Source organism: Ranitomeya variabilis, chromosome 6, assembly GCF_051348905.1.
Source record: "Ranitomeya variabilis isolate aRanVar5 chromosome 6, aRanVar5.hap1, whole genome shotgun sequence".
Taxonomy (NCBI): Eukaryota; Metazoa; Chordata; class Amphibia; order Anura; family Dendrobatidae; genus Ranitomeya; species Ranitomeya variabilis.
Window position 1 is genome coordinate 326,708,000 of NC_135237.1, and position 14,907 is coordinate 326,722,906.

At 43.6% G+C, this 14,907-nt stretch overlaps 1 protein-coding gene across 3 annotated transcripts in view; it reads left to right on the forward strand.

Moving 5' to 3' along the window:
• Positions 1-14,350, forward strand: part of NQO2 (N-ribosyldihydronicotinamide:quinone dehydrogenase 2) — a 162,089-nt gene extending 147,739 nt beyond the window's left edge. For 2 of the 3 annotated variants that reach the window (XM_077269785.1, XM_077269786.1), the window contains 2 exons: positions 6,782-6,883; positions 12,059-14,350. In XM_077269785.1, coding sequence (XP_077125900.1) covers positions 6,782-6,883; positions 12,059-12,232 — 276 coding nt within the window. In that variant the 3' untranslated portion in view covers positions 12,233-14,350. The remainder of the gene's footprint in view (positions 1-6,781; positions 6,884-12,058) is intronic. The other variant, XM_077269784.1, reaches the window with a different exon arrangement.
• Positions 14,351-14,907: the final 557 nt, after the last annotated feature.

Sequence of the window (14,907 nt, forward strand, 5' to 3'; positions counted from 1 at the left end):
ACAGCCCAATGGTATAAAATTCTGTGACCCACCTGGGGTTTTAATATGATCACTGCACTCCCAGATGAATTCATTGAGAGGTGTAGTTTGTAAAATAGGGTCTCTTATGGGGGGTTCTGCTGTTCTGGCACTTCAGGGGCTCTGCAAATGTGACATGACACCCTCAAACCAGTCCAGCAAAATCTCAACTTTAATATGGCTTCTGCCCTTCTGAGCTCTGCACTGTGCCTCAAAAATAGTTTTTGACTATGTATGGGGTACCAGTGTACTCAGGAGAAATTGCACAACAATTTTTGAGGTAAATTTTCTCCTGCTATTCTTGTGAAAATAAAAAATTGGAGCTAAAACATTTTTGGGTGAAAAAATATATTTTCTTCATTTCCACAGATCAACGCTGTAAAAGTCTGTGAGCCACCAGTGGGTTCAAGGTGCTCACCACACATCTAGACATTCCGTAAAGGGTCTAGTTTCCAAAATAGGGTCATTTGTGGGGTTTTTTCCACTGTTTAGGTATATCAGAGGCTCTTCAAACGCGACATGACACCAGCGGACTATTCCATCAAAGTCTGTATTCCAAATGTCACTCCTGCTTTTATGATCCATGTCGTGCCCCAAAACAGTAGTTTACCCCCACATATGGGGTATCAGCATAATCAGGAGAAATTGTACAAGAAATTTTGGGTTCCATTTCCTGTTGTCCTCATGAGAATAACAAAATTTGGGGACAAAATAGCATTTTTCTGGGAAAAATTTGATTTTCTTTTATTTTCACAGCTCTACTTTATAAACTTCTGTGAATCACCCGGAGTTCAGGTGCTCACTACACATCTAGATACATTCCTGGAGGGGTCTAGTTTCCAAAATGGGGTCAATTGGGGGGTTCTTCTGTTTAGGCACATCAGAAGCTTTTCAAACGTGACATGACACCAGCAGACTATTTCATCAAAATCTGTATTCCAAAATGTCACTCCTGCTTTTATGATCCCTCTCGTGCCCCGAAACAGTAGTTTACCCCCACATATTGTGTATCAGCATATTCAGGAGAAATTTTACATGAAATTTGAGGTTCCATTTCCTGTTATCCTCATGAGAATAACAAAATTTGGTGCTAAAATGACATTTTTCTGGGACATATTTGATTTTTTTTATTTTCACAGCTCTACTTTATAAACTTCTGTGAAGCACCTGGGGGTTTAGGTGCTCAACACACAGCTAGATACATTCCTGGAGGGGTCTAGTTACCAAAATGGAGTCAATTGGAGGGGTTCCACTGTTTAGGCACATCAGGGACTGTCCAAACGTGACATGGCGTCTGCTAATTATTCCAGCAAATTTTGCTTTAAAAACGTCAAATGGCCCTCCTTCCCTTCTGAGTACTGCCATGCGCCCAAACAGTAGGTTTCCCCCACATTTGGGGTATCAGCATACTCAGAAGAAATTGCACAACAAATTGTGTGGTGCAATTTCTCCTGTTACCCTGAGAAAATGTAAAATTTGAAGCTAAAAAGAATTTATAAGAGAAAATTTTATATTTTTTTTAGCTTAATGTTATAAACTTCTGTGAAGCCCCTGGGGGTTTATGGTGGTCACCACACATCTACATATGTTCCCTGGGGGGTCTAGTTTCCAGAATGGTGTCATTCGTGGGGGTTAGCTCTGTTTAGGCACATCAGGTGTTCTCTAAATCAGACAAGGCATCCGCTAATTATTACAGACAATTTTACATTCAAAAAGTCAAATGGCGCTCCTTCCCTCCCGAGCCCTGCCATGCACCCAGTGTTTTTCTCCACATATGGGATATCGGTATGCTCAAGAGAAATTTCACAACTAATTTTGAGGTCCATTTTTTCCTGTTGCCTTTGTACAAGCTAAAAAAAGGGTCTAAAGTAAAAAATAAAAAAAAAACTGAAAATGTTCATTTCTTCCTTCCACATTCCAAAAATTCCTATGAATCACCTGAAGGGTTAATAAACTTCTTGAATGCAGTTTTGAGCACATTGAGGGTCCAGTTTTTAGAAAGTTGTCACTTTTGGTAATTTTTTGTCATATAAACACCTAAAAGTCACATGTAATATGGTCCCTAAAAAAAAATTGTTTTGTAAATTTTGTTTAAAAAAATGAGAAATTGCTGGTCAATCTTTAACCCTTATATCTTCCTAACAGAAAAAAATATGTTTCAAAAATTGTGCTGATGTAAAGTAGACATCTGGGAAATGTTATTTATTAACTATTTTGTGTCATAGCGCTCTGATTTAAAGGCATAATAACTAAAAGTTTGAAAAATTTCAAGGTTCCAAATTTTCACCAAATTTCATTTTTTTTCACAAAAAAATTCAAGTCATATCAAATAATTTTACCAGTATCATGAAGTACAATATGTCACAAAAAAAACAGTTTCAGAATTAGTGGGATTCGTTGAAGCGTTCCAGAGTTAATACCACCTAAAATGACACTGGTTAGAATTGTAACATTTGGTCTGGTCATGAAAGTGCAAATAGGCTTGGGGGATAAAAGGGATAAGGTATCGGAACCTGCGATTGGCCAATCGCTTGAACTATATATTGTAATACTATAGTATTGCAGTGCAACGTAAAAATCACAGTCTTCACTGTAGCACCATCATGGCAGACACGGTGGCCTTTGGCCAGAGTCTGGATGTCATGGCAACCCATCGGAGTGCTGCAATCACATTGCAGAGGATGTAGGGGCGGTGTTTTGGCACTTCAAATGGGACTGTCAGAGATTTCATCAGAATTCAAGTGGTTACTAGCAGCAGGCGGAGCTCAACTTCACATGCTGATGCAGAGGTGGGATTCAACCATCAGAAACGCAGCGCGAGATGCCGGAAGGTGAAAATATTGCGATTTTTTTTTTTTTTAACATTATATCTTGTTACTATTGATGCTGCATAGGCAGCATCAATAGTAAAAAAGAGAGAGAGAGAGAGAGAGAGAGAGCAAGCGATAGAGAATTTCCCTGACTGGAAATTCTTCCACACATGCTCAGTTTCAAAAAACGGAACCCGTCGCTGGATTCCTGCTTTTGATAGTCAGCGATAGATACTGCGTCCATAGGAATCCATTATAGCCAACGACGGGCAGCGCAGGATCCGTCGCTGAGCGATTTTCCAACGTACAGGAAAAACGTTCCTCTGTGCGTTGTTCTCGCCCGACGGACAGCAATTTTCAGACAGATCCAGTGCACGACGGATGAAACGGAAGGCCATCTGTCACAATCCGTCGCTAATACAAGTCTATGAGAAAAAAACAGGATCCAGCAGAAAAATTTGCTGGATCCTGTTTTTTCAAAAATCGACGGATTTCGACAGGAGCTCAAAGACGTAAGTGTGAAAGAGGCCTAAGGGATACGACTAAATCCCAATTATTAAACATCAAACAATTCATCAACTGTAATACTGAAAATGTGGTATACATAATTAGATATTTTTCATATTAAAAAATCTATGTTGGTTGCAGACACATAAAATAAAAGTTTGCATCAACGAACATCTTAAAGGGAGCCTGTCACCCCCCCCAGGCGTTTTTAACTAAAAGAGCCACCTTGTGCAGCAGTAATGCTGCATTCTGACAAGGTGGCTCTTTTAGTTCTGCGTGCTGTAACTAGAGAAATAATCAATTATAATAATTTGTCCAAAATACCTTGTCTTCAGACAAGGAGGCAGGACTTTCCCCCCTGCTGCAGACGCCACACAGCCGTCACTCACATCTTAATGGCGCCGGGCGCCGCCTCCTCAGCACTGTTTTGAAAATAGCCGGCGCCTGCGCTCTTTTCTCCTGCCTGGTGCAGGCGCAGTGAGCGCTGGCCGTCTTTCCTCATATGCAGTCTCGGTGACTGCGCCTGCGCGGCCGCCCTGCTTGTGAATCCCAGCCCCGCAGTGACTTATGATTTATTCACATTGCGGGGCTGGGATTCCTGGGCATGCGCACTGCGCCTGCACCAGGCAGGAGAAAAGAGCGCAGGCGGCGGCTATTTTCAAAACAGCGCTGAGGAGGCGGCGCCCGGCGCCAAGAAGATGTGAGTGACGGCTGTATGGCGTCTAAAGCAGGGGGGAAAGGCCGGCCTCCTTGTCTGAAGACCAGGTATTTTGGACAAATTATAAAACGGATTATTTCTCTAGTTACAGCACCCAGAACTAAAAGAGCCACCTTGTCAGAATGCAGCATTACTGCTGCACAAGGTGGCTCTTTTAGTTTGAAACGACTGGGGGGGGGGGGGGGTGACAGGTTCCCTCTAATGATATTTGCAATACAAATAATCTAAACTGAAATGTTTCGTCAGCAGCCAAACACTTCAGTACTCACCATCAATGGCAGGTAGCTTAATTTCAAGCCTTCGTCATTGAAAAGGTTAATAAACCAGCACAAGGTGAGGATATGAGTAGATGTTTGTTAACTAGGGAAGATGGTTTAAATATAAGATGAAAAATCATGTATCATTACTAATATGAATGTATGTGTACACCGTGTTCCAAATGATTATACAAATGATATTTTTCTCGGATTTTCCTAAATGGTCGGTACAAAATACAAGCAGAAACTCTCCAAAAACTCACAAGTTCAATGGATGCAAGAATTGTGAAGGTGATATCAAAGAAGGGTTCCTATGTTAACACGTAACTTGGCCTGTTAGGATGTTTTGGAGTTAAATAGCTTTTTTGTTCAGTGAATGTGACCTCCTAATGCTGCAAATTCCACAAATGAGCATTTTCAGTTCTTTAAAACATATCAAATGTTTAGAAATTCTACTGTGCCTAATAATTTGGAACAGTGCATTTTGAGTGTTTATTCATTTTGGAGATTATACTGTTATCATTGGGAGGTTTCTTCAATAAAATTCGATGTATAATCTAACGGGTGATGACTTTTATTAGACAGACTGTCATTCGTTGCATGAAGTCAGAATAGCCTCCCAGAGCTGCTGTTTTGATGTGAACTGCCTCCCACCATCATAGATCTTTGGCTTCATGATACTCCAAAGCATGAGATGGTGCATTGTCATGTATGAAGATGATTTTGCTCCTGAAGGCACGTTTCTGCTTTTTATACCATGGAAGAAAGTTGTCAGTCAGAAACTCTATATACTTTGCAGAGGTCATTTTCACAACTTCAGGAACCTTAAAGGGCCCTACCAGCTGTTTCCCCATGATTCCAGCCCAAAACATGACTCCTCCACCTCCTTGCTGATGTCGCAGCCTTGTTGGGACATTGTGGCTATCCACCAAGCATCCACTACTCCATCCATCTGACCATCCAGGCTTGCTCGACACTCATCAGTAAACAAGACCGTTTGAAAATTAGTCTTCATGTATGTGTGGGCCCACTGCAACCATTTCTGCTTGTGAACACTGTTTAAGGGTGGCTGAATAGTAGGTTTATGCACCACAGCAAGCCTTTGAAGGATCCTACACCTTGAGGTTTGAGGAACTCCAGAGGCACCAGCAGCTTCAAATAACTGTTTGCTGCTTTGTAATGGTATTTTGGCAGCTGCTCTCTTAATCCAATGAATTTGTCTGGCAGAAACCTTCCTCTTTATACCTTTATCTGCATGACCTCTGTCTGTGCTCTGTTTCAGTCACAAATATCTTCACAGTATGATGATAACTCTTAAGTTTTCGTGAAATATCTAATGTTTTCATACCTTGTCCAAGACACTGCACTATTTAACGCTTTTTAGCAGCTGAGAGATCCTTTTTATTTCCAAGGTTGCTTGAAACCTGTGGCCTACTTAATAATGAGGAATATCATTTTTAAGTAGTTTTCCTTTAATTAGAATCACCTGGAAAACTAATTATCACGTGTTTAAGATTGATTTCAGTGATCCATTGAGCCCTGCGACACAATACCATCCACGAGTTTATTTGAAAAACAAAACAATTAAATCTTTATGACACTTAAATCCAATTTTCATAATAATTTGGAACACGGTGTGTTTTTCAATATGCGCTTCTTCGTGTAAATTATTTTTGAGAATTATTGAATTTTATCAAACCACATTTTTTTCTGTTTGGTTTAATCGTATCCATTATAAATCACCCATGTGTTTTCTATTTTTGCTTCACTGCCATATAGCATTCAAAAATGTTGCTTTTTCCACCCACTCCTTAATGCTATATTTTAATTAACATTCTAATAAAGCTAAAACTTTTATCATCATCCAGGGGTTAGGACAACCTCCAATTTTTTCTTATATAAAGTGAAAATCACGGTCTCCTTTGAAGCACGTCCTCAGGTTGGGTTTTAAGGGAGTTCCATAATGACAAGCATTAAGCATTCAACAGAACCCCAGCCATCATAGCAACTCATTCGCAACCCGCGATCACATCACGGGCACATCGATGGGCCCATGGAATGACGTGCCCCCACCACAATGTTATTAATGCCACTTTCAGAGTTTGACAGCAGCACTTAACAGGTTAACAATTGCAGGTTAATACACAGCAATTACTTATCTGATATGGGGCAAGCTTACCACGTGAGCCCGCTCCATTCAGCCGATTCATGCTTGCGCCGTATATGTAGAGCAAATGTCGTGAAGGTGTTAAGGTCTATAGAAATAGATATAGAAATATATTGATATGTCTACTTACCTGCCTTTTTTTTTGCTAATTTTGTTTTGGTAAAAAAAATGTGTGAAGAAGGCTTAATATTGTACAAAAGAATTGAGTTAAGAGATTTTATGGCAATGAAAGTAAAATTGTAGGTGAAAGTGTAGATCATTTCTAACACTGTTGAATTTTACAAGCTAATTCTTTTCTTCTTAGGGTAAACGAGCCATACTTTCATTTACAACCGGTGGCACAGAACAAATGTTCAGTAAAGAAGGTCTAAGTGGTGACATCCGATACCTTCTCTGGCCTATTCAAGTAAGAATTTGCTAAAGGAAACCTGTCAGCTGATTCACACTGCTGGAACCATGGGCAGCATGGAACATACATTAGTTCCATCATTTCAGACAGATATGTTTTACCTTGACATGCTGAGGCATTTCAGAGGAAACATACATTTAAAAGCCAGCTGGAGATCATGTGACTCGGATGACTAGTCCAAGACGCTAGCACCCAGCTGGCTTCTCTCTTCCCCACTCCTCATGAAGGAAAGGTTTCTGCTTATAAGCACACATAGCAAGAGAAATGAAGAAGGACAAGAAAGTGTAAATAGTGTTATCCAGTAAAAATAGTTTTTTAGTGATGCATCAACTGCTCCCCAGGTTGAGTAGTGAGAAAGCACAACTCTTCAGAGGCCTTGATGTGTAACTCCAGCTGCTGCTGCTCCGCTGGTTGGAGGATCCAACTTCGAAATCAAGTAAAAATGGAAAAGTGAATGTGTCATGCTGCTGACAAGTGATAAATAAAATTATCCAAAAAATATTACGTTTTCAGGAAAAGTGCGGTTTATTATCAACGCGTTTCAAAGTTTGTCTGACTTCTTCATCAGTAGAATCAGAAAAAGACTGTGTAAGTGCACCAAAAGTTGCAACATTTTAGCAAAGCATCAAGTTGCACCAAAAGTTTGTGACGTTTTAAGGATTTTTACACCAAAATACTTGCGTAAAAGCTTTAATTAAAATTACAAGAATAATTAAAATTATTAGGTGATCCCAAACTGTCTATGCATACTACTTTTTTGCTCTCTAAAATTTGGGTAAAAGCTGTCATGCCAGAACAAGGGAATGCCCGATGTGTGGCGCAAATGAGAGGAAAAACCCCAGGAAAAAAGGTAAATAGAGCCCCGAAAATAGGGAGAGGGGAGAGAGATCCCTAAATACTCACCTGAGATTGAAACCTGTGCTCCCTATCGTCCCTAGTCGGGTCCCCTCCTCCCCTTCCCATGTGTGGTCAAGTGCCTAAGCCCTGGCTAGCCTTGAGCTAATCCTGACTAATGAGTAGGGCAGTAAGCACTAGTCTCAGTACTACAGTAAAGGTACCTTCACACTAAACAACTTTCCAACGAGAACGACAACGATCCGTGACATAGCAGCGTCCTGGATAGCGATCTCATTGAGTTTGACACGCAGCAGCGATCTGGATCCCGCTGTTATATCGCTGGTCGGAGCTAGAAGTCTGGAACTTTATTTAGTCGCTAGATCGGCGTGTATCATCATGTTTGACAGCAAAAGCAACGATGTCAGCAATGTTTTTACATGGAGCGTGAACGATAAGTGAGTCGCCGTTACGTTACTGGATCGCTCCTGCATCGTTCTGGAGTTGCTGTGTTTGACGTCTCTACAGCGACCTAACAGTGACGCTCCAGCGATCTGGTTTAAGTCGGATCGTTGTCTATATCGCTGGAGCGTCGCTTAAGGTACCTTCACACGAAGCGACGCTGCAGCGATAGCGACAACGATGTCGATCGCTGCAGCGTCGCTGTTTGGTCGCTGGAGAGCTGTCACACAGACCGCTCTCCAGCGATCAACTATGCCGAGGTCCCCTGGTAACCAGGGTAAACATCGGGTAACTAAGCGCAGGGCCGCGCTTAGTAACCCGATGTTTACCCTGGTTACCAGCGTAAAATCTAAAAAAAACAAACCGCACATACTTACATTCACGTCCCCCTGCGTCCACTTCCTGACTGACTGAGCGCCGTACAGTGAGAGCAGAGCGGTGACGTCACCGCTGTGCTGCTTTCACTTTCACTTTGCGGCGCTGAGTCAGAGGAGGAAGCAGACTGCAGGGGGACGCAATGTGAGTATGTGCTGTTTGTTTTTTTTACATTTTACGCTAGTAACCAGGGTAAACATCGGGTAACTAAGCGCGGCCCTGCGCTTAGTAACCCGATGTTTACCCTGGTTACTAGCGTAAAATATCGCTGGTATCGTTGCTTTTGCTTTCAAACACAACGATACACAGCGATCGGACGACCAAATAAAGTTCTGGACTTTATTCAGCGACCAGCGACATCACAGCAGGATCCTGATCGCTGCTGCGTGTCAAACGAAACGATATCGCTAGCGAGGACGCTGCAACGTCACGGATTGCTAGCGATATCGTTATAATGTCGTTTCGTGTGAAGGTACCTTTAGTGTAACGGTACCTTAAGAAAACACAGGGAGGGAGACAAACAAACAGAAATAAAACAACAAATGGAACTTCACAACTTTAAGTGAAACAACTTCTCTAAAGGTACCGTCACACTCAGCAATGCTGCAGCGATATAGACCACGAGACGATCACTGCAGCGTCGCTGTTTAGGTCGCTGGGGAGCTGTCACACAGACAGCTCTCTCCAGCGACCAACGATCAGGGGAACGACTTCGGCATCGTTGAAACTGTCTTCAACGATGCCGAAGTCCCCCTGCAGCACCCGGGTAACCAGGGTAAACATCGGGTTACTAAGCGCAGGGCCGCGCTTAGTAACCCGATATTTACCCTGGTTACCATTGAAAAAGTAAAAAAAAAAACAGTACATACTCACCTTCTGATGTCTGTCACGTCCCCCGGCGTCCACAGGGTTACGCGCTGCTGCTCAGAGCTTCCTGCACTGAAAGTGTCAGCGCCGGCAGTAAAGTAGAGCACAGCGGTGACGTCACTGCTGTGCTCTGCTTTACTGCCGGCGCTGACACATTCAGTGCAGGAAGTTCTTGGCAGCAGCGCGTAACCCTGTGGATGCCGGGGGACATGACAGACATCAGAAGGTGAGTATGTACTGGTTTTTTTTTTACTTTTACAATGGTAACCAGGGTAAATATCGGGTTACTAAGCGCGGCCCTGCACTTAGTAACCCGATGTTTACCCTGGTTACAAGTGAACACATCGCTGTATCGGCGTCACACACGCCGATACAGCGATGACAGCGGGTGATCAAGCGACGAAATAAAGTTCTGGACTTCTAGCTCCGACCAGCGATATCACAGCGGGATCCAGATCGCTGCTGCGTGTCAAACACAACGAGATCGCTATCCAGGACGCTACAACATCACGGATCGTCGTCGTTCTTGCTGCAAAGTCGCTTAGTGTGAAGGTACCTTAAGGAGGTGAGCATAGATAACCTATAACTGGCATAAGAGAGAGATAGGAGTCAGTTTACATAATGGATGGGAGTGGCAGCAACATGCAGCAGCTGAGATTAGATGGAATCCCAGCAAGATCAAAAAGGAGCTCTTAACCCCTTCACCACTAAGTGAAAATCAATCGGCTCTACTCAAGTTAATTGCTGAGGGGACTCCAAAGAGGACTTGCGATTTGCCAATTGCTGTGACCATCTGATCCCAGATAACCCAAAGGTCTCAGCAGGACATGGCACATTTGTGACAAAAGCTTAATTTGGGCCCATAGGTGAGTCACCTCAGTTGCATTGTCACAGGCCAGCTTTAAAATATTTCTTTCTCTGAAATGCTGCACGGGAATAAAACATGCATGGCTTAAACGATGGAGCCAGAGTCTGTTTCATGCTGCCATTGTTTGAGGCAGTGTAATTCAGCTGTAGGTGAGATTCTGATATGTTGTGGTAGAGAGTTCCAGAGTAGGGGTGATGCGCGAGAGAAATCTTGTATGCGATTGTGGGAAGAGGAGATAAAAGGGGAGTAGAGAAGGAGATCTTGTGAGGATTGGAGGTTGTGTACAGGAAAGTACCGGGAGACGAGGTCACAGATGTATGGAGGAGAAAGGTTGTGGATGGCTTTGCATGTCATGGTTAGGCTTTTGTACTGGAGTCTCTGGGTAATGGGGAGCCAGTGAAGGGATTGACAGAGGGGAGAGGCCGGGGAATAGCGGGGGGACAGGTGGATTAGTCTGGCAGCTGAGTTTAGAATAGATTGGAGGGGTGTGATAGTGTTCGAGGGGAGGCCACAGAGCAGGAGGTTACAGTAGTCGAGGCGGGAGATGATGAGGGCATGGACTATGGTTTTTGCAGATTCTTGGTTTAGGAATGTACGGATCCGTGAAATATTTTTGAGTTGAAGGCAGCAGGAAGTGGAAAGGGCTTGGATATGAGGTTTGAAGGAGAAATCAGTGTCAAGGATTACCCCGAGACAGCGAGCTTGTGGGACTGGGGAGAGTGGGCAGCCATTTACTGTAATAGATAGGTTCGTTGGGGGGGTCGCGTGAGATGGGGGAAAGACAATGAATTCTGTTTTGTCCATGTTAAGTTCTTAGAAATCTAGCGGAGAAGAAGGATGAAATAGCGGATAGACATTGAGGGATTCTGGTTAGTAGGGTGGTGATATCTGGTCCAGAGATGAAGATCTGTGTGTCATCAGCATAGAGATGATACTGAAAACCTTAAGATTCCATGGGGCCCTAGAACTGAACCTTGAGGGACTCCGACAGATAGGGGGCGAGGTGAGGAGGTGGTGTGTGAATGGGAGACGTTGAATGTTCGGTCAGTTAGGTATGACGAGATCCAGGATAGGGCCAAGACTGTGATGCCAAGGGATGAGAGGGTCTGTAATAATAGGGAATGGTCCACGGTGTCAAAGGCAGAGGACAGGTCCAGGGAGAGGAGGATAGAGTAGTGTCGCTTGCTCTTGGCGGTTAATAGGTCATTGGTGACCTTAGTCAGGGCAGTTTCAGTGGAGTGGTGTGACCGGAAGCCTGATTGTAAGCGGTCAAAAAGGGAGCAGGAAGATAGATGGGAGGACAGTTCAAGATGGACGTGTTGATCCAGTAGTTTTGAGGCATAGGGGAGAAGTGATATAGGGCGATAGCTAGATACAGAGGATGGGTCAAGAGAGGGCTTTTTGAGGATAGGTGTGATTGAGGCATGTTTAAAGCTTGAGGGGAAAACACCAGTTGCTAGTGATAGGTTGAAGAGATGGGTTCGAGTTGGGATGAAGACTGTGGCGAGGTTTGGGATGAAGTGGGAAGGGATCGGGTCAAGTGCACAGGTGGTGAGATGCGAGTAGAGTGGAGAGTCGATCTTCTGTAATAGTGGAGAAGATGGTTTTGGAAGTGGAGGACTGGGTAGTTGGGAGGAAGGAATAGCATGTTAACTTAATACTCTGGAATTATATGAGTTCTGCTGTACCCAGTATTTATATCTGCATTAGTGTAAATTAAGAAATTAAGTCAATGTACTAAACATATTTACTCTTGCTTTCCTTAGCATGGCATAATGCACTTCTGTGGATTTGAAGTCCTTACTCCTCAAATATCATATTCACCAGAGTATGTAAGTGAAGAAAGAAGAAGAGAAATGCTAAATAATTGGGCTGAAAGGCTGGAACTAATTTGGGATGAAAACCCTATAGATTGTTATCCGCCTTGGTATTTCCACTAGATGTTTGATGCTTCTATGAAACAGCAGAAAAAAAAGAACTAACCAATGATTATGTGCACACCTTATGTAATATACCGTATATACTCGAGTATAAGCCGACCCGAGTATAAGCCGACCCCCCTAATTTAAATTACAAATTACACGAATCATGCAATATGCTACTTTATATTTATATAACCGTATATACTCGAGTATAAGCCGACCCGAGTATAAGCCGACCCCCCTAATTTTGCCACAAAAAACTGGGAAAACTTAATGACTCGAGTATAAGCCTAGGGTGGGAAATGCAGCAGCTACCGGTAAATGTGAAAAGTAAAAATAGATACCAATAAAAGTAAAATTAATTGAGACATCAGTAGGTTAAGTGTTTTTGAATATCCATATTGAATCAGGAGCCCCATATAATGCTCCATGCAGTTTATGATGGCCCCATAAGATGTTCCATATTAAAATATGCCCCATATAATTCTGCATAAAGGTTAATAATGGCCCCATAAGATGCTCCATAGACACATTTGCCCAATATAATGCTGCACAAATGCTGATTATGGCCCCATAAGATGCTCTATAAAGATATTTGCCCCATATAGTGCTGCACAAACCTTGATTATGGCCCTATAAGATGCTCCATACAGACACTTGCCCCATATACTGTAGTGCCCTACAAACGTTAATTTTGGCCCCATCAAGACACTTGCCCCATATAGTGCTGCACAAATGTTATGGCCCCCATATAGTGCTGCACAAACGTTATGGCCCCCATATAGTGCTGCACAAACGTTATGGCCCCATATAGTGCTGCACAAACGTTATGGCCCCATATAGTGCTGCACAAACATTATGGCCCCCATATAGTGCTGCACAAACGTTATGGCCCCCATATAGTGCTGCACAAACGTTATGGCCCCATATAGTGCTGCACAAACGTTATGGCCCCATATAGTGCTGCACAAACCTTGATTATGGCCCTATAAGATGCTCCATACAGACACTTGCCCCATATACTGTAGTGCCCTACAAACGTTAATTTTGGCCCCATCAAGACACTTGCCCCATATAGTGCTGCACAAATGTTATGGCCCCCATATAGTGCTGCACAAACGTTATGGCCCCCATATAGTGCTGCACAAACGTTATGGCCCCATATAGTGCTGCACAAACGTTATGGCCCCATATAGTGCTGCACAAACATTATGGCCCCCATATAGTGCTGCACAAACGTTATGGCCCCCATATAGTGCTGCACAAACGTTATGGCCCCATATAGTGCTGCACAAACGTTATGGCCCCATATAGTGCTGCACAAACTTTATTGCCCCATATAGTGCTGCACAAACATTATGGCCCCATATAGTGCTGCACAAACATTATGGCCCCCATATAGTGCTGCACAAACATGACCCCATATAGTGCTGCACAAACGTTATGGCCCCCATATAGTGCTGCACAAACGTTATGGCCCCATATAGTGCTGCACAAACGTTATGGCCCCATATAGTGCTGCACAAACATTATGGCCCCATATAGTGCTGCACAAACATTATGGCCCCATATAGTGCTGCACAAACGTTATGGCCCCATATAGTGCTGCACAAACGTTATGGCCCCATATAGTGCACAAACTTTATGGCCCCATATAGTGCTGCACAAACATTATGGCCCCATATAGTGCTACACAAACTTTATTGCCCCATATAGTGCTGCATAAACGTTATGGCCCCCATATAGTGCTGCATAAACGTTATGGCCCCCATATAGTGCTGCACAAACGTTATGGCCCCCATATAGTGCTGCACAAACGTTATGGCCCCATACTGTATAGTGCTGCACAAACATTATGGCCCCATAAGATGCCCCATACAGATATTTGCCCCATTTGCTGCGATAAAAAAAAAAAAATCACATACTCACCTCTCCGTCGGTCAGGCCCCCGGCACTTTCAATAGTCACCCGCACCTCGTTCCGGCGCCACTCCATGTTCAGCACCGACGTTCAGCAGAGGGCGCGCATTAACCACGTCACCGCGCCCTCTGTCCTCAGAGTCACTGCTGAAGACAGATCAGCGCCCAGAATGAGGAAAGGTGACTATCGCGCAGCGCTGCGCTCCCCTCCCTGTATACTCACCTGGTCCTGGCGCTGTGGAGTCTGCTTCGCCGGCGCCGGCAGCAGCAGCTTCAGCTTCTTCGTGTATTGAGCGGTCACTGTTACCGCTCATTACAGTAAATGAATATGCGGCTCCACCCCTATGGGAGGTGGAGCCGCATATTCATTTACTGTAATGAGCGGTACCATGTGACCCCTCAGTACAGGAAGAAGCTGAAGCTGCTGCTGCCGGCACCGGGGAAGCCAGGGACCTGCAGTGACCGCGCCTGGACTAGGTGAGTATTTTTAGACAGCCCCCACTCCCCCTCCCCTGCCGACCTCTGGGTATGACTCGAGTATAAGCCGAGAGGGGGACTTTCAGCTCAAAAAAGTGGGCTGAAAATCTCGGCTTATACTTGAGTATATACGGTATATAAAAAAAAATATATGAAATGTCAAATTAAATAAATAAAAATAATAGCCCACTACAAATGCATCTACAAAGAAAAGGACACAGTGCTTATAGACAAATATGGTAGAGGTTCAAAGATGTTTTGGGGTTGCTTTGCTGCCTTTGGCACTGGATGCCTTGA